This window comes from Anser brachyrhynchus, assembly GCF_964034855.1.
Source record: "Anser brachyrhynchus genome assembly, chromosome: 6".
Lineage (NCBI taxonomy): Eukaryota > Metazoa > Chordata > Aves > Anseriformes > Anatidae > Anser > Anser brachyrhynchus.
In genome coordinates, this window is record NC_137700.1 from 9,722,088 (window position 1) to 9,747,932 (window position 25,845).

Sequence of the window (25,845 nt, forward strand, 5' to 3'; positions counted from 1 at the left end):
GTCCAAATTTTGGCACTAAAATAAAAAGAAATAAGCAAACAATTTAAATGTGAAATAAAAGTCAACAAGCAAACATAGGAAGACCCAGAATCAGTCCTACAAGGAAGTACTGGAAACATCAGTTCTTGTGAGCAAGTCCTTTGGCAAAACAATATGTTGAAGAGCAACGGTTAGGTATAACTTCACGATACTTTGGGCAAAACCTACAGAAAATCTCGGATATCTACACCTCCGGAGACACAAACCATATGGAATGCATAGTCTAGCTCTAACGGGAACAGCTATTATTAGTGTCTTCCACAGCTTTGCTTTTATTTCCCTCCACGTACCTCTTTTATGCTGTAGAGTACCAACTGGTACAGTCGTTTATATTTATGCATAGCACAAGGACTGTTTCCTCACGTATGACAGAGTTATATCCTCTAAGTGACAGGAGAACTCAGCTAGTTTTTCTGGATTTAGTACTCACTGAAAATTAGGTTCGCCCCTAATTTAAATGTTGCATATTCAAAACCCTGGAATTTAGAAGAAAGCTTGTCTTTGGAAAACAAAAGGTAAGAAAATTTCATCTAGTTATCCCAGTCATCCAGCTATAGATCCAGACAGGTCATCTGAATAAGGAACACGTATTTGTTCCTATTTGCATCTGTAAGTTAGGAAGGAGCGTAAGGGAAGCGGAAAAACAGACGGTCTCGATACAGAAGTATTACAGCATCAGGCGGTGATGCGTTTTTTCCTCCTAAGTTAATAGGTTTGTTCCCATCACCCTCGCCAGAGTACCGTGCAGCTCTATGTCATTATGTTATTTTAGTTGAATGACAATGTAAATGTCATCATAATCGCGATCTACCCCTAAAGCTGTATCATTTCATTTTGGTCTCTTGTTAAATACTTTCATCCCTAATTGCCTTTTCCTTCAATGAGAAGACTTACAATGACAACTACAGCATAGCTGAAAAACAATTAATCGTATCAGTCAGACTCTCATAATGGAGCACCTTAATAAGAGCAAGTTCTGTACTTCCTGAAGGAACAAGATAAATTAGGTTCGTAGTCTATTATTTGAACAAGAGTATCTGACTTATGGCAAATCTATCTGAAAGAGTATTGTAGAATAGTATTTTATCTTTAAGAAATGCGTTTTCTAAAAGTAAGATATTTACTTCTGTTGCAGTAAAGGATTTAAACGGAAGAATTTCTCTCTAATGTTTGTCGAATCATACTAGAATGATGAGGTAGAAGAGAGCCATACATCAAACAACCAGCGTGAAAAACTTAGCGTTGTATTTTATTTCGAGAGGGGAGGCTGAGAGCAGAATGCCCAAGGGTTTTGCCAAGAGCCAACTCTCTCTTCCTTATTTACCAAGCTATATATACCACGAAGAAGGTGACAGCACGCTCTTAAACTTTTTCTACCGCTGAAATTTACAGAGGCGCGAGTTTACTGTTTCTTTTGCAAAGAACATCAGAATGTCGGTGCCAAAGACTGCATTTCTCCAGCTTTGTATAACAGCTATAACGTAAAGAGAAGGAAGGCAGGTTTCTTTCTGTAGCTGCCCCATCCGTTTGACCTCTCTGTCAAGTAGAGGGCCAGCAACGAATGAAATGAGAACTCTGGCATTCTTCCCAGTCGTGTCTTTTGGTCTTTCTTCCTCTGCAGTAATGACTAGTGGCAAGTATCACAGGAAGGACTTACTGTGGTGGCCGTTTTCTAATGAGGTGTCCTCTATATTAAGCATTAAACTGACACTGAGGACTCATTTTCTGAGTGTCTGTGAGACATCATCAAAGAATTACTGTGTTTTACTGGAGGAGAGTCCGACTTGCAGTGTAACATCTGAGAAATGCTATACCATGCTGAAATTTTCTATACGAGTTCCTTGGGTTTAGCTCAAATAACACAGTCAGATTTGATCTTCCCATGTAAACACTTGCTCCTAACCTTTACCTGAAGCGTAAAGAGGTTTATGAGTCAGCCAACACTTTATTGATAGTTCCTGATTCCCGAGTCGGATACAGAGAAGATTTGAGGTGGTCGAAGTATCTCTTTATACAAAGTTTCTTAAGGTGTCTTACGGAAGGAGACTTACCATGATTTTTTCACTTCCACATTACTGTTGCCTTCATTTAATTGACTTGGTGTCTTTGGCTGTAATTTTTAACTCCTGTGATGAGCAGGGCTTTTTCAATGATTTAGATATGTTGGGTTAAAAAAAAAAAAAAAGTTTATCAAAAGGATGAAGTTCTCCATTCTTGCTATGTTTTCTACTACTACATCTGGAGACTGAGGAAGAAGAGCAAGGCGGGATGGTAAACCCTAGGTGCAAATGGGCCTACTAGAAGTAGGGTTTCATAACCATCAAAATGTTAACAGGGGTTGAGTTCAGCGGTGCGGTTTTTCCCCATCATGGATACAGACTGCCTACCTAACCGGGTGGAGATAACGGACCACATAAGTCCTTCTGGTAAAGCAGCTTTGTTTCAGAGGAGTAGATGTGTTGTTGCAGGCACTTACAGTGATTTTTGGAAAACCCGCACTAGAAATGATATATGAAGAAGCAAGAAGACTGAGGAAAGCATTTACAGATACTTCTTCCAACATTTAATAGTACATAGCTACCGGGAGCCTCTCTCCTCTTTCTTGCTTGAATAAGTAAGAGTTCATCTCCTTCCGAAAGACCGGGCTAGATACCATGCTGCAACCACAGCAGCAACTGTGGGCTCCGTTTTCTTCCAGTTGCGGAGACAGACCTCAGGCCTAAGGATCCGTAAGTGAAATTAGGAGGGCTGTACGTCCATGTATAATTACTGCTATAGTTACAAGATATTTGGCCCTTAAATATATATATATATATAAAATCAAGCCACTTTAGAGACAGGTTTCTTGAGTTGCAAGAAGAATTAAACTCCTTTCCTTTTTGAGACTTCAGATTCATACATGGCAATCATCCTTCTAGGATTCCTTTGTGCCTTGAGGGCTTCACGGGTCAATCTGTCAGTCTTCTGTGCATGTCCCGCTAGTTCAGGATGGCAACAACCAGCGTCTCCTTCAGCATGTGGGCGCTTCATCACATAGGACTCTACCATAATGCATTATAGTAAGGTCACGTTTCTGGCCTCTAAAGATGTATTTTTAACAACCAAGATCTCAGCTGAAGTTCTGGACTGTCCCATGTCCCGGGGAGACAGACACATTTAGTCTATACAAAGTAAATGTAAGGTTTGGAGTGAAAACTGGCTTTCTGAACAGATGAAAGACAATTTGATGCCTGTTGCATTGCAGCAGCAGGAGTGATAGTACTAAAATTAACTCAGCCATTAGATGTATTATGGTCTGCAGTTACAATAACGAGTCGGTCTGTAAGGTATGTGGCAAGTTTCATGGAAAACCCTCCCGAATATGCCAGTAAACATTTTCCCAGATGCAAGAAAGATCTCCATAAAGATCACATCCCAGTGTTTAGCACTTTGAGACATTTATCATTGACACAACAGTAGGACTACTACTCCTACCAGTTTTTTATGAAGTTTACTGGTTTTAATAGAGATCCTTTCCACAATGTGGAAGCGGTCCCGCAATTCCTTACAATTTTGAATAAGTATTGATACTTTTAGAGCAGCTTCTTTCTCGTAAGGGACCGAGAGGTGTGTTGTTTCAGTGCTTGCATAGAGACAAGTTTGGCGGTTCCGTGAGGTGGTTGACACAACGTTACATCTGCAATTGAATATTTTACAAAGAAAAGACTTCTACTGATATCCAATAATATGATGAAACACAAAAGAAAACATGGTATCACGGGGAACAGAGGTGATATTATTTCTGGAAAAAATACTCTCAGGAAAAAACATCACAAGCGTTGATTTTCCAACCAGAAATTTACAAAACATCGTATTTGCCATATTGGTAGTATAGACCTCATCTTACACGCAAATAGCATCCTGCGACCTCACCGATAGTAATCGAATGCCTTTCTGTCGTAAATGGCAAGATCAGGACCGCAGCGATCGCAGCAACAGTTGAACATGGTGTCAGGTCTGCTAGAGCTATTCTTCTCTTATTCCTATCCTAATCTGTGCAGAGGCTAATATAGGGGGCCTCTGATCTAGAGGCAAATGCTGCAAATAGTAATACTAGGTCGTTTTTGCTTGTTTGCCTAAGATATGTGTTTCTCTGGGTTAGGGACAATCAGTATTCAGAGGTACAAATGTTTGTTTAGCGCTATTTTGCTAGGCCGCTCTAAATGGAGGAAAGGTTTGCCAGATGGTTCGTACAAGGAAGTTGTACTGTTTCATTTCTGAATCCAAAGTTGTCAAACTTCTGAATCCTGGGAATAACAATTTTCCTCTCGGCTTTTCCTCCTCAGCTTTTCTTGTATTTTGAAGCGTAAACGCAAGGCTTTATATCCCATGTTTCCTAAGATCGGAGGTTTGGGGATCCTAGGAGCATGTTTCCAGCGAAGACTTTTTTTCTGGAAGAACTTTATCACGAGCAGCTGGGTGGACTCTGGTGCAGCTGAAATGTCTGATACCAAGGCAAATGACATTGCTTGAAAATGATGGCTATGAAATGTGAGTACACTGCAAATCACTCGGCTGCAGAGTCTCAGAATAAGAGCACTGCAGAGCTGATGTATGGACCAATGTTGCCATTTAATGTGGTTTCCCAGCAAACCTTTCATAAAATTCATGACTGTAGCTGACCTCTGTTACTCTGTCCCACTCAGGGGAAAAAAAAAAAAAAAAAAAGCTGTAACGCAGCTCTCTAAGGCAGTGCACTGAATAGCGATGTGTGATGTGAAGCAAGGTGAGAGGAATCCTGTTTGCTTCACCACAGACACTAGAGGTAAGCCTGTAGTCAAACAGTTGATTAAATGTCACAGCATATTCGACAGCCTTCAAGACTGACGAGGTTCTCTGCTGACCATGTTCAAAGCAGGAGTCCGATTCAAATCCCATTACCACCACCTCCGTTACCCGTGAAAAGTCCAAAATGGCTTTACGGCTATTAAAATAAAAGCAGAATCCACAGTCGCCTGCCATCAGGAAACATACAGCTTCTTTATATTAGTATTACCACAAAATATGAGACACGATGCCACTTACAGTGTTTTGCTCTCGTATTAGGTATAGGTTTTCGGCATCTGGCTTACACGTAGCTGTGAGCGCCGATGTTTCCTGAAAGTAGCAGTTCCTGTCCATCCTAGAAAGTCTTAGCTTCTAGTGTTAAAACCGGTGTACTATTTTTCACGTTCACCATATCCGAAGGACAAGGGACAGTTGCCAGTGTTATATATTAAGTAAACGAATGCCACAGCAAGCTGAATCAGAGAGGCTAAAGGACTAGCTGACATAGTCGTGTCCGACTCGCTTCCAGAAAGAGAAAAGGATTGGAGGTGTGTGGGGGTATATAGCCTGAGGTGCTCAGGTACCATAATTACATGGAAAAAGGCAAAGAGCGTCTAGACAGATACGTGACACATTTAAAAGGGAAGGGAGATGGACAGTGAAGAAGCACTTGATTTCCTCCTCCCTCTGTGCACAAGGTAAAAACCAAATCCAACTCCCATTTCTACTTCCCTGCGTTTCAAGTTCCCACTTTCCTCAGGGAACCTGTTTAAACTATGAGAGGTGAGAAGGTGTAGTCTTTCACATTGTAAAATGATTCACTTAGTTTGTAGAAAGCGACTTGACGCAAAGGAAAGATATCAGCTACAAGTGCACACTTGAGTTGCTATCACCCAGTAAAAATATGTGAGCTCTTCCATTCCTTCAGATCATAGTACTAAACAAATATGTGCCTAATGCAAGTGTCCATGTGTTAGTCTATATCTACCCGATGAAAATAATTGGTGAATACAAATGGAGAATTCAAATGGTGAATACAAATACTACGTGGTTCGTAATCGCGTGCGATTTTGATACCCACATCATCAGTAGAGCATGCCATGGTATATTGGCTTCTCTAGGAAGGCGATGTATTAGTCCCTAATGTCTGTGGCACAGGTGAGAGCAATTGGTTTCTTCTCCGTAACTCCACATTCTCTCTTCCAGTGTGTGTGTGTAAAAAATGAGGGAGGGCAGAAAGATGTAGAAAAGATCGTGCTTCCTGAGAGGAAAGGAATATCCCTTGTTCTAAGGCTGTAATAATTATGGAATGTCACAGGGTTTGCCTACCGAACAACGCGCCTGAAGTTTTTGCAGGTCAGCTACCAAAACCATTCTCTGTGGTAGTGATATGATAATACATGGTGGCAGCTGCATGTCAGACCTTCCACAGCTCCATCCCAGTCATAGCTCAAACAAGCTGTACATACAGTAATACAGTGCAATAGAGTAAAAAATTTACAATATAATTAATCTGTGTTATTCCAGTTCTCTCTGGACTATACAGTACCTGACCTGACTGTTCTTTTATTTACTCCATAGTTATTCTCGTTTTGTAGCTATTTTCTTTAGCTTGCAGCTCTACGGTCAGTCTAAGGACAAGATGTTCCTTCCAGAGATTAGTTGCAAGCAGTAACAAGCGAGCTGCGTAAATGTCTCTTTTCTTTTGCGTTGTTCCGAAAACCCAGAATGAGGGGGAAAAAAAAAAGTCTCCTTCAGCTCAGGATTTAGGTCGTAAATTAAGATTTTTGAGGTTGATGTTATTCTTTTGATGTCTGTGAGTAATTACAGTAGAAGAGTTGCAAGGCGAGCCAAGCCACACCCATGCAAGTTGTAATTCTCTAGGTTGAGAGTGTTTTTGAAGTCACTAAAATGCAAGAGCCAGATATTTTTTAATTTTTCAAGATTTTAGTATTTCAATAAGTTTGTTTTTTTTTTGAGTTTTAAAAAATTTGATTCATAAACAATGGTAGGGATCGCGCATCCCACCGGCATCATCTGTCCCATGCCAGGACGTTTAATCTAGGCATAAGTTACAGCTACAGTTGTAAATACCTCTTCCATGAGGACAGAAGAGGTTAACATTTAACCAGCACGATCAAGTAATAGAAAATGAAATGGTAGTAGTTCCATGCTCAGTTCCTCTGTTTCTTTCTTCTTCTGGACAATATAAATGTGCTGGCGGTACTAAATGCCTTCATTCATAAGCGAGTACAAAAAGATTAGTCTCTAATTATTTCTGGCACATGTCCTTTAAATTCAAAGTCTGTAAATCACGTCGGGCAAAGGGTAATATGTCTTAACAGGTTACACCTCCTGAAGGATTTGGTGATTGACATCAAAATTGTTTCCCCTCCCTCTCCTCTGACTGACAGAATGGCAGGTGCAAAGCAATGGCAGCGTGCTCTAATAATGTGTCAAAAGACCTTAAATCAAGACTAATGCGTCTTCAAGGATAAGCTCCCAAATGTCTGTACGGCACAAAATGCAACTGTAGGGCAGGTTCATCCTGGGACTAGTATATCTTTGCATTCTCCAAAGGCGCTTTTTAGTTAGGATTCTGGGAAGATTACATGGCAGAAGTTTTGGAAGTATTTCTCCTTACAAAGTCATCATCGGGAGACAAAACGTTTCTATGCTTACTACTCTAAAGAGAAGGAACCGCTCACTTACATCTAGTGGATTCTTTGCACAGCGATCCTTTAGGTAAAGTGTAATCCGGAACCTGAAATAGATAAAAATATACTTGGTTCAGCAACTACCAATGGTCACGCCTTAGAACAAAGCTCAACATGTAACGCCGGAAAAAGCATATGATGGTAAGCATAAATAAGGGTGAACACCGCAGAGAGAGATTCGTATAAGGCATCTCCGAGGCACAGAAATTTGTGACCTACAGAGAAAGCGAACGCAGAGTCAAAAGGATGACAGGTCCATGTTATTTTACAGAGCAGGTCTCTATATAAAGCCACTGTGTATTTGTACAAAGAGACCATTTATGGCATGCATAAATGTAAAGTATTGAATGAAATAGCAAAGCAGCCGTTGAAGTCCAGTCAAATGAAAAAACAGACTGTGTATGGAGTCCAGCAATGGCATGAATTCTGTCCAAGAGTAGATGGACATTATCCGAACCCCGCGAAGGTTCGGACCGGGGCCTTGTTTCTCACTTCCCATTTTTGAGGGAAGTTGAGGGGAGGAATCAAGAGTACCAAATGCAGGGATTTTTTGTGTACAAAACGCAGAATGCTTTTATGTGTTGTTACAATGTCTCTCAAGACAAGAGATGTTGTATTTGTTACACAGGTTTAGTCAGAATATTATGAATTTTAATGAGGAAAAAACGGCAGTCCCGTTGATTATACCTCTTCTTCGGAAAGCAATTTTTGTGCATTAAAATGGTAGGGCATTTTAAGATAATCATTATCCAGAGAACCTCATGCCGAAAATTTGTAGAAAACCTGGAATTGGATATTGGCATGGTCAATGTAAGTAAAAGCTTGTCTATAATAAAAAATATATATAAATGCAAATGCATATATAGTATTTATATGTGCAAAGAAATGGGCAAATCATTTTAGGATAGGTACGAGGTACGGGCATGGGAAGACAGGGATTTTTCCCTTTAAATTTACTGTTCAGCATTCGCACAAGGTGCTAAGAACGGACGGAAAAGCATCTGTGTTTCACAAATGGCGTGATGGTCGATAGTGAAATGTTTTGGCCAGCACAATCTAGTCGGTATCGAATGTTCTAGTAATACCGTGTCAATGTGGACAGCATACCAAGGGTAAAATAGAAACTCTGATAACAAACAGCAACAAAGGCTAATTATTTCTTTGGCCTTAGACAACACGACCATGGGTAAAAGGCAAGCCATCCTGGCAGGACTGGTGGGATAAACTTCCAGTAATTCTTCCTGACCTGTGAGAAAATAGAGGTTTTAGGCCATCAGGGCTCCCCAAATAAATTAAACTAAAGGTAAAACAATTTAAGAGCTTTGTGTAATGTTTATGTGCAGCGTCTTGTTTCATGCTCAGTCTGCCCGGCAGCAATGAGCCTGGGCGAGAGATGCTGGAGGGCAGTTCTTTATGGAAAAATCCAAGGAATGTTTTGCCTCCATAGAGACAGCACTCTTTAAGGGTGTTTCCCAAAACATCTGTTTGGGTATCTTTTAGTCCTCAGCAATAGGATGACAGACACTGGGAAGAAGGAAGGACTCACACAATACTGCAGTCCAGGCCAGGAAAAAAAATACAGAACACCGTATTGCACAGCACTCTATGGTTTCTGGACATGCCCAGTCTGAACAGCAGCTCCAACTTCCCAAGTTGGTACTTATTCCCAAGGAAGCGGGTATGAAGAAGTTACAAGAGACGGCAGGGCAATTCAAAACAATAACACAAAACAAGCTAAACACAGCTAAAGTGAACTAAGTTAAAGGGAAAAGGAGAAGGAAAGGAAAAGGGAAAGGAAAAGGCAAGGCAAGGCAGTCTCTATATGTCATAATTGTAGGTCAGCTAAAGGAAAAAAAAATACCCAAAGAAAATCTTGCTGTCTGGCTGACAGTGAAGCAATAATCATGAGAACTTTGCAGAAACAGTCTACCCACCTTTTTGAGCGCAGCTGGGAGCCATTTCTTTACCTCTGCAAACCACAGTATCCCATGACCTACCTTCACAGAAGCATTATGGCCTCCCGGCCCGTAATCCCGTTCTAGGATCAAAATCCGGTTCACGTAATTGCTGCACTGTTTTTTCAAGGTAAACCGCTCAGATATGCATAAAATCAATGATCGTCAATGCCAGAGGCACATAAAACAAAGTACACTGACATATAGTCAGTAATTGGCATTATATGCTGTTTAAATGAAGATATACGGCTAACGGCTGCGGACAAAAGTTTCATGTTTGCAAGCCAAACACCTAACCTGAGAAAGAAGTTAGGATTTTTTTTTTCTTGGATTAGCAGTAATATTTAGGGAAAAAAAAATTTTAAAAAGTTGAAATAATGGGTCTTTCTTTGTCTCCAAAGCAGCATTTTTGTGGTGGTTGTTAGCGCCATTTGATGCGAGCTGACTAATTTGTCAGATTGTCTATATTTTAGATAAAACGCTACAGAAATGCACACTATGATCAAGTCGTAACCTTCCACCCACTCAGCCTTTTCAGGAAACATTTCCTTTGGAAAAGTTGGTAAAATACGACAATACTCCTAAAACTCATTTTTCCCTTTGAAGCTTTACTTAACCTTTAGGCAATAAAGTTAATCACTGAAGTGAGAAATTGAGCCTTTTAATAAGGCTTTTAACTACACAACCTAATGGAACTTAATCGAATGGCGTCCCTGCCACTGTGTTAGTTGCATGCGTGTTTATGTATACTGCAAAAGCAAAAGAAATACTGTTCATGCCTAGAGATTTATTGTCCTATGGTAAGTGCAAACCAGGACTGGAATATAAACAGACAATTCTTTCTTTTTAAGAACCACAGTTTGCCGGCTTTCTTCTTTGTGACTAATGACCACCATGAAGAGCTTCACAGCAGTGTGGCCTGTTACCGGAGCCAGAAAATACTTGTTTTTGCCTACAAGGGCAGTCTGTGCATTTTAAGGTATGTTTATCGTTATTTGTCGTGTTTAGCTGTTTGTTTCTTTAAAGACGACTCACATCTCCAACCTCTGACAAGGTTTAACCAGTGCCGAGGCTGCGGCAACAGAAATTTCCTAAATCCAGGCATTTGCGACGCAGTAATTAAATGCCCGCATGCTACTGTCGGCCCCCCTGCCTCCTAATCCCAGTAAATTTTGTGCTTTCTAAAATCAGGCCGTTTCAGATATGAATAAATCTATATGTTAAACCACCCTCTTCCCCACAAATACAAATCTGAATATAAATGTCAGGACCTGTGCACGTGTCTAGTCGTTATACGAGAGCATTCTGCCTATCCGGAGAAATGATTTGACTGCTCTGTATCGCATTAGACCACTGTCATTAACGACAGAGGTGTCATTTTGATGTGATCTGCGAGGCAGTAGAAGCTTTGAAGGTGAAAGATAGAACAGTCATGGATAAATTGTGCTCTGAGTATGCTGCTATCGCACCATTATCGCTCGCAATTATTTCACCGAGCGACACTTCTGATAAAAAGTCATCCGCCTCGCTATGGAAAGAAACTGCAGTTTGCTGAAGCACATGGCAGATCTGTTGATTTTTAGAGCCTGACAAAAAGCTCATTAGTTTTGGCCCGATCATTCCGCACTGATCTTGAGCTCTTTTGCAACGTTCCTCCCTCCTTTTCCCCCTCCGCCCTTTGTTTTCTGTCAGCTTCCTTGTCTGAGATGGCACTTTTGCTTGTATATGTTAGTGTGTCGCTATTTTCTGTCTCCTCCATACCACTTTCCTGGATGTAACCCTTTTTTATGATGTTCCTCACCTCACCCTTAACAGTGCAACGTTTATTCCTCTGTTGGTCTAATGAGGTTGTGGTTTTTTTTCAACCTTTTTTATTTTAATCTGCCAAACATATGAGATCTACCTTATACATATAAATAGCAGCAGGTCACAGGCAATGAAATTTCATTGTTACTTTTACATTAGTAATCCGATACTGATTTGTTGCTTCAGCCAAGCTCCACGGGTTGAGAACTACACCTAAGTAGAGTGATATCGTGGGCCTCCACCCAAAAGCGAAAGCTTCAAACAAGGGGAAGCATGTAGAGAAGATAAATTCCCTCTGGAATGTGTTTATATTGACTCATTTCCTTGGACGCTGATGTGTCTCCAACGGGGAAAAGGGGACAGCAGAAAGCGAAAGAATCCCTTAAGTCAACCGTGCGATCAAGAAAAAGGTAAACAAAGTTACATACCTAAGTGTTTAGGGTGAAAGGGCAAGACAAAAGGTCCATAATTCATCATCAGATGTTTCTTTTCTGACTAAGCAAACAAACAAAAAACAAATGAAATAATGAAGACGGTGGTCGTAGAGCAACAGAACAAATATGTTGAGAGATATTATGAAAATGAGATAATATGAAAGGAGAAAACTGTAAAGATCATGGAAAGCAAACAGCTTTGGAGCGTGCTGTGCAAGATTTGGAGAAAGCAACGGGTCAGTTTCCAGCAATGTGAGTTTTACCAGGATTGTGCTACTCAGTCTGGGGGGTTAAAATAATCAAAGTCTAAGAGACAGTATTATTTTTGCTCTAAATTAATGGCCTCAGTCTAGTCCTTATAATTATGTCTTTGCAGCATTTATTATCAGGGGACAGGAGATATAACCGGCGGGAGAGTCTGTCCCGGTACGAATAAGCCCGTAGGTCAGAGGTGTAGTAACGAGAGAATTGCAGGAGGACGATGAGTGGATCCCACAGCCTCCAACAGCATGAACCTGATTATGAGAGACCCTATAGAACCGAAAAAAATAATTAGCTGATAACTATGCAAATTGTACCGTGGATACAGCCGTCATTGTGAGTGCAAACACTTTTACAGCTTGTGGGCTTTTTTCGGATGGGAGGAGGAAACCGCACCGCAGCTTGGGCCACATATAAACTCTCTGGTGGTCACTGTGCAGCGCACCACAACGTTTTAGAGGGACAATGGGAATAAAGTTTATATCCATGTCTTCCAGGACTCATATCTGCTGTAGCTTGAGGCGTAAAAGATGCTTGTTTGTAGAGGGTTTCTCTGATCTGTATTCCTCAAGAGTATCTTAGGAGTCGAAAATAATACAAGTAATAAACAGCATGACATACAATGTACTGTTAAGCATTTTAGGGGACAAAACCGAGAATGTTTAGCTACTAGAATGTAGCATTATTTGCATTAGGAAAGCATGCAGTAGGTAGGCACGGCATATCACGACCCTTTGCCTTCTGAAATGGACCTCTAGGTGTATCTTGGAATTTCCTAATAAAGATTAATATAAAGCATAGTTTATAACAAGTATAGATTTTCACATCTGTGTTATAGACAGTTCTGACTTGCCTCTTGCAAGCAAAGGACATGAGAATGAGAAATGACTTGAAGAAAGGATGTAAGTGAGAAGGGACAATAATCCTTAAAGCTTCTGCACGCAGTAGGCAGTAGGTTTCAATCTGGGCAGAGCGCTCGCTTTTCACCGAGATTTGAGACGTCAAAGAAGCATTACAAGGCCCCGCCTGCTGATTTCCCTAAAAAACTCTCTGCAGTCATTCAAGGTTGCATTAACAGAACTGTTTCTTGAAAGTCCAGCTACAGCAAATTGATTTGAATGACTGTAGGAAGTGTCATCGCTCGGAACTATGATCTTCCCTGCAAAATCTTTGGACAGAGTCCAAGCACGAGAAAGCATCCGCAGAACCTAAAGTTACGAAACAATGTATCCTCGCAAAAACCGATCCAACACTGTAGGGAAAGGGGGAATGCCGAATCAATCAGCGATTTTAAAGGGGTTTCTTTGTCACGCGTACCGTCCACACAAACAGCCTAGTTACCCCACTACCAAAATCTATGCGGCTCCAAATCCCATCCTCTATTAAACCTTCCTAGCTATAATTGTCTCCACACCTAAGCATCAATTCTTTGTCTCGTTGCAGGTTCCCTAGTTCAGTCCAGGAGTCGTTTAATAATTAGAATAGAATCTGTCAAATTCTGTTTCTCAGAAAGCCATTCAACAGAGCATGAGACTACACGGTAGCCTAGCCCGATGACTTTGTGTTCTCTATGTTCCCCTGTCTTTTGCAGTTTTCTATTTCTCCTTTGCATGTACGCTTATATGCAGGATGAATGAAGGATACAAGTGTGCAGTATGGACCATAACATCGCAGAAGAAGCGGTGAAGTTAGTGTGTTATGAAAAGACAGAACAGAGGTGGCTAATCATGCGTGGTGGGGGATTGGAAATGAATTTTACGGCACACCTCAGAAAGTCTATCGTAAGGAAAATTTATCTTCGAAGCAATTCCTTCCTCGGCAGGATAATATGTATGAACAAATCATCACCTTTCTTGGCCTTAGCTGATATTACCAAAGGTATCCGCCAAGGAACCGGTCCTGTTTCCTTCAGTTGCAGACGTTAAACGGATACAATGCTGGCTTTTAAGAAAGCTTTGCATTCAAGCTGTAAGTTCAGGGCGGGGGAAGGCCGGGAGGCACCAAACTCAGCCCGTACACACAGATTACGCATCCTACGTGCAAAGTCTTTGATTTATGCTGAAACCAACAGTTACTGATTTGTTTTGCACTGTTGCCTGAAGTAAACACATTTCAAAACATATATTGTACTTTAAGTAACGTCAAACTAGAACTGTGTGCTGGATAACACTAAAATGAGTACACTGAAAAAAAAACACCCACAAATCTGTTTACAGTTTCTCAACAATGTGAAATCTCAAACCTAAGAGGTTATTTTACAAATCTTTTATGTGGTTGGATTTGCAGTCCTCTGTGGAGAGTCTAAGAAGGCAAAGACGTTGGAAATAACGATTTCTTCTTCCAAGTGGAAAGAGAAAGTGGGAACTAAGTAAAGGGGGAAAAAAAAAAGTGCTCTGGAGAGTTTGTCTCTCGCAGACACATCCACCGGGACGCTCTGAACTCGCTCTCCCACTGATCATAAGATCTTTTGACAGAGACTGAGTGCCTGGTTACTGGACGCTAGCATCTCGTTGCAGGAAATCAACAAGAAAGTAGAAACAGGCCAACCACACTCAGAGGTAGATGAAAAGTTTGGCATAAGGGATAGTCCAAAAAGAAGTTGGAATAATGTAAGTGTGTTTTCAGGCTATGCAGTGGGGCGGAGGCTGGAAACAGAGGGAAGGAGTGTTTTTTTAAAGAGGTCAGTCACGTACCAGAGCCAGAAATCACGTGAAGGACCTGGCATAACTGCAGAAACACTACATACCATGAGTCCTCACGGATACGTAATTAAAGTTAAGTGTTTTCTGAACTAACCAGGACCACACAAATTCTTTGCGGATCAAATCTGCCTAGGTTACTTTCCAATTTACTGTGTTTGGATATTGTTATTTGTTCACCCCTTTCCCTACTGTCTTTCATAGCTGGAATTTCTTAAATACATCACACCTCTTCGGAAGGTCTTTCAGAAGCCTTGCAAACTTACTTGTTATATAAAAAAGTAAAGGTCATGCATAGCCAGTACATGAAACAAAGTAAGTCCAAATACTAACTCGGAGCAACCGATTCCATGGATCAATAGGAGAGCCAGCATAAGGCAGTACAGTTTCAGCTGAAAAATAGCACCGACATCAGAACCGGAGTCCCTCCTGAGAAACAAGAAAGGCAGCTAAGTGACAGAGGATAGACAGGGAACTATCACTTGCTAGATGATCGTCTCCCTTTGATCCCTCGACAGGGATAGTAACTGGATAGTAGCAGGCCCAGGGCCTGCTCCCAGAGGGGCTCTCCGCTGGCCTCAGCCTTCTCCAGGCCAGATCCACCAGCTCTGCTAGGGGCTCCTCCGCAGGCCGCAGCATGGAGATCCGCTCTGCTGCAGGACCCACAGGCCGCAGGGGGAAATCCCGCTCCACTGGGGGCCTCTCCACAGGCTGCTGGGTGTCCTGCCCCACCTCCCGCCCTCCCTCTGCACTGATCCTGGGGTCTGCAGGGCTGGTTCTCACTCCTCACTCTACCAGCCGCCATTGCGCAGTAGCTGGGAGAGTGAGGAGTATCTATTATAATGTCTAGTAGTACTTTTCACAGTACTATTTTTATATGCTCTGTAATATAAGAAATTGTAGTGATGTTTAGACCTCAAAGCTGCAGGAATTGTTGATCGATCCACAAAGTAGTGCATTTTTCATAGAAGAATAGAGCGACTTGGGTCGGAAGGGACCTTAAACATCATCTGGGTAAAACCCCCTGCCAACACAGGCAGGGATGCCACCTGCTAGATCAGGTTTGCCAGGGCCCCATCCAGCCTGGCCTGGAACACCACCAGGGATGGGGCGTCCACAACCTGTCTGGGCATCCCATTCCAGTTCCTCACCAGCCTGAGTAAAGGTAGTCTTCCCCCCATGCAATCTAAATCTCCCCTCCTGCAGTTTAAAACCATTCCCCCTTGTCCTGTTGTTGTCTACATGAGTAAAGAAAGAGTCCATCCCTGTCCTTTTTATAAGAACCCTGTAATTAGTGAAAGGCAGCAGTGAAGTCTCCACAGAGCCTGCTCTTCTCCAGCCTGTACATCCCCAGCTCTCTCGGCCTCTCTTCGTAGGAGAGGTGCTCCAGCCTTCTGATCATCCTCGGGGCCCTTCTCCAGACCTGTTCCAACAGGTCTGCACCCTTCTTCTGCCGGGGGCCCCAGACCCAGACCCAGTACTCCAAGGAAGTGGGGCCTCATGAAGGCAGAGCACGGGGGGATGATCGGCTTCCTTGACCTGCCAGCCACTTTCTTGATGCAGCCCAGGATACCATTGGCCTTCGGGGCCACAAGTGCACACTGCTGGCTCATGTTGAGCCTCTCATCCTCCAGAACCCCGGAATCCCTCTCCACAGTGCTGCTCTCAGGAGGTTCTTCTCCCAGTCTGTACTCATGCCCAGGATTGCCCCGTCCCAGGTCCAGCAGCCTGCACTTGGACTTGTCGAACCTCAATTGGTTCACAAAGGCCTACCTCTCAAGCTTATCCACGTCCCTGTGGATGGCATCCCTTCCTTCTGTCAACGGCATCACTCACTCAGCTTGGTGTCATCTGCAAACTTGCTGGTGGTGCACTTACTTACTTACCTAATCCTATCATCTACGTCATAGATGAAGATATTGAAAAGCACCAGTGCCAAGACAGGCCCTTGAGGGCCACCACTTGTCACCGGCCTCCACCCAGATGTGGAGCCATTGACTACTACTCTCTGGGTGCGTCCATCAAACCAATTCCTTACCCACAGAATGGTCCACCCTTCAAATCCATATCTATTGATCAATCATCTCTCCAAGGTAGAAATCAGGATGTCATGTGGGACTGTGTCAGAAGCTGTACAGAAGTCCAGGTAGATTACATCATTCGGTCTTCCTAAGTCAACTTGCTTGCTTGCTTACGTTTACTTGCTTACTTAAATGTGGTCACTCCATCACAGAAGGCCAGCAAGTAGGCCAGGCATGATTTGCCCCTGGTGAAGCCATGCCAGCTATATCTTGTATCACCTCCTGGTCTTGCAAGTGCCCTAAAAAGGCTTCCAGGATTGGGTCCATGATCTTCCCAGGCACAGAGGCTTAGCTTCCTGGTCTGTAGTTCTCCAGGTCCTCCTTTCTACCCTTTTGAGAAATGGGAGTGATGTTGTGTGCTGTTTTCCAGTCACCAGGGACTTTGCCTGACTGCCGTGACTTCTTTCTTTCTTTTCAAATACGATGAATGATTGATGGAGAGTGGTGTGGCTGCTTTATCAGCAAGTTCCCTCAGAACCCTGATGTGTATGTCACCGGGCCCTATAGACTTACTTATAGCTGTTCAGTTGCACCAGAAGGTCCTGAATTGCTCTTTGCCTACAGTGGGAGGGACTCTGCTCCCTCAAGCTGTGCCTAGATTTTTGGGAACAGGAGTGATGTGGGCAGCCTGAGTGCCAGTGAAGATTGTGGCAAAGAAGTAGCCGTGAAGTACCTCAGCCTTCTCCCTTCCTGTCATTACCAAACCTCCAACCACATTTGTTAGAGGCAGTACACTCCTCTCTGTAGTCGTTTACTTTTCTGGCCAGTGTACCTGTGGAATCCCTTTTGTTTGTTTGTTTGTTTTTGCATCCCTCACCACAGTTAGGTATGTCAGTGCCTTGGCTCTACTGATCCCATCTATGCATGTCCTGCATGTCCCGACAGCGGTTTTGTACTCGTCCCTGGGCACACAGCCGTTTCCACTGTCTGTGCAGGTCCTTCCTTCTTTTGTCTAAGGTTGACTGGGAGGGCATCGGCCAGCCGTATCAGTTTCCTACCCTCCCTGTCTGATTTATTGGATATGGGAATGGAGAGCTCTGGTGCTTGCTCTCAGAAAAGCATCTCCAAGGAGTTGCCAGCTCCGATCAGATCCTCTGTCCCCAAGGACACTGTGTCCCATGGACTCTCCTCCACTAATGGGGAGAATAACTGGAAGTAAGTGTGCTCCCCTAAAGGTGAGGGTCCTGACCTTGGTCTTTGACAGGCTCACATCCCCTGAGATCACAAAGTCAACCAGGGCGAGGTCCCTGCAACGCAGACTGCCTCCAATCCTAATGTGTGTCTTGAGGTCATCCACAGTGGTGAGAACCAGGTCCAGAAATGCCTCTCCTCTGCTTGGCTTGGCTAATACCTGGAGGAGGGAGTAGGTCTTGTTCCCAGCGCACTCCAGGAATCTCCCGGAGTGCTTGCTGTCTGCCGTGTAGCTTTCCCAGCAGACATGCAGGCTCTCGTCCCACTTGGTCAGGTGGGGCCCATCCAGCGTCAGCATTCCCAGCCTCTCAGGAAAGCGTCAGAGATCGTAGCACCCGAAGCCCCAAGAATGGCACCAGCTGTGCAGCTGATCTTTCACCTGATCTGCACATTGCCTCTTCCCTGGGTGACAGTCTCTTGACAGGGAGGATCAAGGAGAACCATACCTGGGTGCCTGGTCTGTTCAACATCTTTCCAAGGGACTGAAAGTCCCCTTTGATGCAGTGTAGTTTCCTTGTACTGACCCCAGTTCTCTCTAAATGAAAGAGTAGGAACGGGTGGTAGTTGTGTGGAGGAACTAAACCAGGAAGCCCCTATTGGTGTTATTATCCCTGACTTGTATGAGCCCCAGAGCATCATGTTTAGCGTGTAGGGGCAACTCAGGGGCCAGGGGGAGGTTCCTCTGTCTGCTCTGAGCAAAGATGAGGGTCCAGCCTCCCTCGTCTTGGGAGTCCATTGATCACGCCAATGCAGGGTTGGAGGCTCCCTCACCAGTCTCCTGAGAGGATGTAAGGCAGGACTACAGCTCAACTGGTGTGGGTGCCAGTGCCATGTCTCTCATTTGGATCGCCAGGTGCTTCACAGCCTGTAGAGCTCCTCTCACCACATGGCCACTTGCTCAAAAACTGTACCCACCAGGACATGCTTGCACCCACAATGCCCAATTCGGCCCTGGGGCCCCCGGGGGACCTCGGGAATGTGGAGCTCCCCACAACTCGGGGCCAGGAAGCTCTTTTGGTCCTCAAGGGCTGTGTCTGCACGTAGGCATCTGCCCCCGGGGGGTCACGGCTCCTCCGTCCGGCTCGGGGGCTGAGACCGCGAGAGCGAGTCCGTGGGAGAGGCCCCTGGAGACGCCGACGCCGCGGCGTTCCGCCGGGTCGGGACCCTCGCTGGGCTCTCTGCGAGGGGGTCGCCGCCACCGTCGGACGAGGCCGCCGCCAGAGAGCGCCGCTCCCGCCCGCCGCGCGAACTGCCGCGTCCTGTCCCTCTGCCGGCCCCGCCCTCCGCGCTCCCTAAGGCCCGCCTTTGTGCACGCGCGCCGGCGCCCACGCGTCGTCAGCGGCCCCCGCGAGGCGTGCGGGGCCCGGCGGCTCTCCCGGCTGCTTCTGGGGGCCTCGGTGCTTGAAAAAAGGCGGTGCCCGCCATCTCTATGTCTGCGTGTATACATATGCAAGCGTGTATATATGTACGTATATATAAAAATACACACATATATAATACCATGTATCAGTCCATTCTCCTGGTGCTTAAGAAAGTGGAAAGATGACCCGATCCTGTATACATCTATCTGGCCTTGCAATTTCTGCCACTCTCTTACTGTGTACCGTACAGGACACCAGGTGCCACCGCTCTGTGATGTGCTCTGTTTCAGTGCTGTACAGCAGGCAGTACTGCGATGGCATGACCTGACAGCGCTACTTCTCACAAGACCATGCGTGACTAAAGGGGAGGTTAAAGGACAACAACCTGCACGTACCTTGCCCACGCATGTTCCACAGTCACGGTCTGGTGACAGGAATCCCATTTCTCATTTTTACTTAACTTCTTTTCCTGACTACGCCTAAGGATTATCAGTATTCAGGGGGAGAGAGGGTCAAATGTTAGGAAGGCAGCACTCTTGGTCTAGCAAAGAATACTATTGGTAATCTCAGGGGACCAGTGCATACTTTCTCCAGATTTTTGTCAGTACTTCTGTCACTACCTGAGCACTGTTTCACTGCCACTGTCACAAACAACAGGCTCACGCAGTTGAAAGCTGGGACCGCTATGAGGCACTACAGCTGTTCATTAGCTCTGGACTCACTTTTTAATTAGGGTCTTTAATTGCCATGTCCTCGGTACTTAGAAACAGGCCTGAACATCCTCTACCTTTAGACTGCACATATGTACATATACACATGCATCTACGTATATTCACAGACAACTACACCTGGACAAGTATCTCCTTTGTGCCAGATGCTTGTGCGGGGACCAGGCGTCACATTACACCTGCATTGACCCTTATTTTCCCATCTCACAACAGATACCCATTCACGGTGACTACTGAGCCAGTCCCTCACTCCCTTGTTCTCATTCTCCTTCAGTACTTCTAGCAGTCAGCCTTACTAGTTAGTGCCTGACCACGACAGGGTATGAGGTCTGGTATGACCAGCTACAGTATCTATCATCTCAGTATATGTCTCTGTGCAGATTTACTAACATTTAGGCACTCATCCATCACACTGTTTTACGCACAGAAATTTCAGTTTTTATGGCACAGTTTGGCCTCCTTTCCCCAGTGAGATTATTTAAGGATGGCTTTGAGGTGCACTCAGGGAAGTCGGAACCAGTTAGCTACGCTGAGGGTGGTACCAAACCACATTGTTGCACAGTTCTGCAGAGTTCTGCACAGGTACTATTGAGCATTGCTTTTTCCCTGGGGCACTCTGTTATTTGCCTGGATTGCGTCTGACGCCAGTGCTGACGTTCAGTCCCAGCTTTTTCGTATTGTTCATCTCCCAGTCGGAACCAAACTAACTGCTTGCAGTGCTCTACCCTCCATCTTTCCTCTCCATGGTTTTATAGCAGACAGGGTCTATCGTACTGCGGTTCCTTACCAATACAATGCCCCGGTACTGAAAACTACTGATGTCAGCTTTGATGACACAGTTATTTTAATTAGCAGAATCCCAAACACGTGTAGGTAATCTTATAGACTCCAAAGGGATTCTCGGTCTTCTTAATATAATTCATGGACACATATCTGGACATAGGATTATACCTGGTTCCTTGTCTGCAATAGAGAAAGCATAATCCAAATTTTGCCATTGGTTTTTACGTACATTTATGATACGAAATCAGAATCCTCCGGCAAAGTTTTGGGTCCATCTTAACCTGAGCAATCGGAGCTGAGGTTGTCAGGAGATGCTGTGTTCAGCCGCTGAAAGTAACTGAATTGTGCCAGAATTATGACAGTCGTGACTAGAACTACGTAACTGGTGCTAGGGTGACAGTAGTTGTTACAGCAGACTTATTTGCTTACAGCTCTCGCGGGACCTTCCGCATTGGCTGATATGAATTATTATTAGACAATGGCTGGTCCAGGAAAACACGCGAGGGCATTAGGCGCCTGTGTTCCTCTTAGTTCAATGTATTAATAGCGCTGGTTTCACAACTACAGTCTTATTTGTGACTTGGTGTTACAAGTTAGACAATATTTTGGGACACGGCCTGTCTCAAAGAAGATGCAACACACAAACAGAGAAATCTCTCCTTGTTTTAGAACACAAATACATAAATTTTAATCTGAGAAAAATACAAAATGAAACCATGTACAAGTTATGTACAAACCCTTTTTACAGGACAATATATTTTTCCATAATTATTACATGTGATAAAGTCAGGTAGATCATTTCTGAGCACCACCATTTGTTCTCTCGCCAATCCTTCATGTTAAAATGTAAAATGATGAAGTCATACTCCTTTTTCTCCATGAACCTCCTTGTAAGTTGATAGCTGCTTCTCAGTGTACTTTTTCCCCAAGCCCACACCAACCTACAACTACATAGACAGGTGTAGCATCAAAATATGCTGTATACATGACTTTGTGTGTGGTTTCTTGGCCTCTTTTTATTTTTATTTTTGTCTACTTATTTATTTTTCTGAGGAAAGGAAAAAAAAATTAGCCGTGACCTCTCCAGAAATGCAAAAGTTCATGTTCTATCACTGACTTTTCTTTTGCTTTTTCCTTTTTTTTCTTACTTTTTCTTTTTTTCTTTTTTTCCCTAAACTGACGTGACATTCTTTGCATTGGCTAGGCATGTGTGTCCCGAGATATACCGTCACAGTAGCGGCACTCTTGAACGGCTACTTGGTGTAACTTCTGCTGACCTTTTTGCATGGCTCCTTTTTGTAATTGTCTAGTCAACACAATGCTCGTATGCCCCATTTTTGATTTCTGAAAAAAAAAAAATCTCTTTTCCTATTACATGCACTCAGCTGCCTATATATCATTGCTGTTGTTTTTAGGTTATAAAGCTCTCCTTTAAATTGCATTGACTGAGGCAGAAGGAAGCTTTCCCTTAACCTCACTGAGATTCTAATTGGATGCAGCATTATCGTCTTTCAGATTCATAAGAAGTTAGCTATTGCTGTTATTTAGACCCAAAGTGATACACAAGTGCTTCTCACATTTTCTTTCCTCCCCTTCCCCCTTCTCATTTTGACAGTTACCAGTAGTACAGCATTAGATAAAACAGAGACGTTATACTGGCAGCATAGAAATCTATTGATTTCAGTAGAATTTACTTGGTTCTATAGACTACTGAACATTAGAGACTACTTAGTTTCACTATGGCTGCATGTTCTATAGCAGAGAATATTTCTCTGTGCAGGATAGCTACACTGGTTGCATAAATATAGCTTTGATAAGTGCTGAGGCAGCCTTGACCCCAGTGTAGGCCTCAGTACTGTCACAAATGGTGGCCACAGCTGAGTGGCTTCTTGATTCCTTTCTTTGTTTTGGATGGGGGCTGTACCGACAGCTACAGCTCACTACAAAAACGCTACAGATAGTATGCCTGCTAACTGAATATTACCGGATCTATAAATGACATCTACATATATAATGAAATTAAAAACAAAACAGTCTGCCAGGCATGGGATTGGTAAAGCACCTTTGGAATCTACATGAAATAAAATTCATGTTCAGATGTTGTGGTCAATGGTGGTTCGGATGGCGGGGAGAGGACAACAAATAAGGGAATACACAGACCTCTTCTTTCACCTGTTTTTTTTTTTTTCTCTTTTTTTTTCTCTCTCTTTTTTTTTTTTTTCTTCTACATCTGCCATTGACCGTGGCTGATGTTCCCAGGCCCTCGTGACACAAGGAAAGGATTTCTGTCTTCGCTTTGTCCTGCTCTTCCCCTTTTGCGTGCTTGATGGCTTTTTTTAAGCAGATTTTGAACTAGAAATGGAAGGTGGGACACATGCTTCCTTTGAGGCTGAGGAAATTCATAACGATAACAGCTTTCCCCATGAATTTTTCCCCACACCCCATCCTTGGTATGCTCTCATTTCAAATACATTGCTCTGCAGCAGCCTTTAGGAACATGCTTTGCGATGAGAACGTGTGAATGCCTGCTCTGTTTTTTCTGAGTCCGTGTAAGTCGGCTGTCCCGGGGAAGTTGTTAACAGGTTTATGGATTAAATGGCAAGTGACCGGGCAGTGAGGACAGACATGTAGGATTTTTACATTACTGCTTCCATCATGCATCCGTTTACGCATCCGGTTACTGTGGTACTTTCTAGACTTAGCTCACACCCAAACAGAACCGCCAAAAATAATCCTCTGCGTTTGAATACATTTTTCTTTCCTTCTCCTACTCTATAAAGACTTCAGGATGTGCAAATACTCCTTGTGTTGGCAAAACGAAAATCAAAACCAGACCACACAACAAACAAACACCAATGGAGTCTCCTCTTGCTACCCGTCGACCTGTAAAAAAAGGCTTTAGACACCATTGTTCTAGTGTCCCGTTGCATATTCAGTGTCAACCCCTTTTCCCATTTTCTATATTTGGCCGAGGACAATTACGCCTTTCCCTGTGCATGCGATCTGACTCATTGGGTTGCTTTTCCTTTACAAGTGAAAAATAGTAAAAAAATATTCTTTACTGTGTCTAAATGTGGCTTCCTGTACATCCACAGCTGCTACAACAGCCTGTAGGCTTCTGAATACCCAGTGACTAGACATCTGTGTGGCTCGATAAGGCTACACAGGGTCCTCATTACAGTCATTTTTACCGTCTTCACCTTGTGTAAGTATTGCTGAGTTTCCCTTCATACACACATGGGAAATAGTTACACACTGACATTTGTACGAGAACCTGGATGTCCCTGCCGTGCTCTTGCTTGTTCCCTGTCCTCACGCGCCTGTCTTTGGGGCTGCTAGGGTCGCTGTGTGCCATAGGTGGAGTAATAACCTTGTTCATGAACCTGTAGTGCTGCTTAAGTGACCATGTCCCCAACCAAGAGGCTTGTACTTTGAGCCACATGCACCTGCTGTTTAACCACAGATGCTGAGTTCAACACGCAAGAGTTGTCAACACGGATGGCATTTTTAGACAGTCTTTGCAGTATTCGAGAAGCTGTTTGTGGTTGCCTTTTTTTTTCTAATTTTCTCCCTACCAAACAATATATTGTGTGCCCATTGCCTTACATGCACCACTGAAACAGTCACATTGAGGCCTTAACCATTGCATTTAGGCTCAGACTATCCTCTTTCCGCATTAACTTGTGCTGAGCGTGGCTGTCAGGGGGCTGTGCACAGTGCTCTGCCCAGGCACACCCTGTCCGATGCCGGGGCAGCAGGCAATTTTGTCCTTTCACTTTGGTGCTGGTGCGATTCAGGGGCTGAGTTAAAATGCTGCCCACTAGACAGAGACCAGCTGGCTTGCAGGCACTGTGCGAGCATGCCACCACGTGCATGTGGGACATAGGGCTGACAGCACAATGTAAGCATACGGCCGGCATGCAGCTAGCCACCTAGAGTGGCTTCTCCGTGTTCAGACCATGTGAGACCAGTAGATACATTTCCTCTATGTGTTAGCCCTTGGGTAATATATGCCCTTTCTCTTTGTGTACGTCTTCACCCCATCTCTCCACACCCCCCCAAAAAAAAAAAAAAAGACAAAACTGTCATCCTTTGGTGGTGGTTCTGACCTGTACCCAATACTTACACACGCCCCATATACATGTATCTGTATCCACACATATGTGTGTGTGTGCATTCACACATGTGAAAACACACACATGGTATCCACCACCTGATTTACACCAAAGCCTGTTTAGCCTTGATTGATCGTGCATGCAACTCCTGCGAAAGCACAAATTCCATTTTTTCCTTCTCTTTTGAGAGAGGGGTAGGATTTCTTCAGGAACCTCAAAATTTCATTTCTCCTTCAGTCCTCATATTGCCCATCAGCTGTCCTTAGGTGGCTTTCCCAGCCCCTCGCTGTGATGCCACATAGCATATCCAAACCTTAGTGCTGACCTTACTGTGGCGATTAATGGTTGAGGTCAAAGATCTCTGAGAGGCTTGCTACATAATCCTCCATCTAATTGCTAGAAGCCAGTCCTGAGCCTTTGATCACTGAGAAGAAGAGCAAGAAAGTATTTTTGATTTCTCTTAGGTTTTCTATAACTGGGAAGTCCAAACAGCACAATTATACCTGCTTGTCTCTCGTTTATTGATCTATTTTCCTACCCTTATATACAGACCTATCTGCGAGAGTGATCAGAGCTTGTCCTTTACCTGTGTACAGTTGGCAGCTTGGCATTTCAGTGTGTGACGGTTACCCAGGACAGACACACAAACCTTAACGATGTAGGACTGTTGTGTTTGATTCGTTAGTGTGTTTTATACTTTGAGTACTCTATTCTGAAGGAAGGACGCTCAGAACTGGCACCATGTGCACAGGTGTAATTTGCTATGCCCATAGCTTACACACCAGTCTTAGAAGAAGACAATTAATGTGCACTTGGTGAGGTCCAACACCGTTTTCGAGATTTCTCCTGTACGCGGGACTGGCTTTTTC

General features: G+C 43.8%; 1 protein-coding gene across 6 annotated transcripts in view; it reads left to right on the forward strand.

Moving 5' to 3' along the window:
- Window positions 1–21,736, forward strand: part of LOC308197586 (uncharacterized protein) — an 84,485-nt gene extending 62,749 nt beyond the window's left edge. For 4 of the 6 annotated variants that reach the window (XM_080598357.1, XM_080598358.1, XM_080598359.1 and 1 more), the window contains 2 exons: window positions 10,369–10,496; window positions 11,483–21,736. In XM_080598357.1, coding sequence (XP_080454483.1) covers window positions 18,820–19,833 — 1,014 coding nt within the window. In that variant the 5' untranslated portion in view covers window positions 10,369–10,496; window positions 11,483–18,819 and the 3' untranslated portion in view covers window positions 19,834–21,736. Of the gene's footprint in view, window positions 1–4,364; window positions 4,570–10,368; window positions 10,497–11,482 lie in introns of all 6 variants that reach the window. The other 2 variants (XM_080598361.1, XM_080598362.1) reach the window with 2 other exon arrangements.
- The last annotated feature ends 4,109 nt before the right edge of the window (window positions 21,737–25,845 follow it).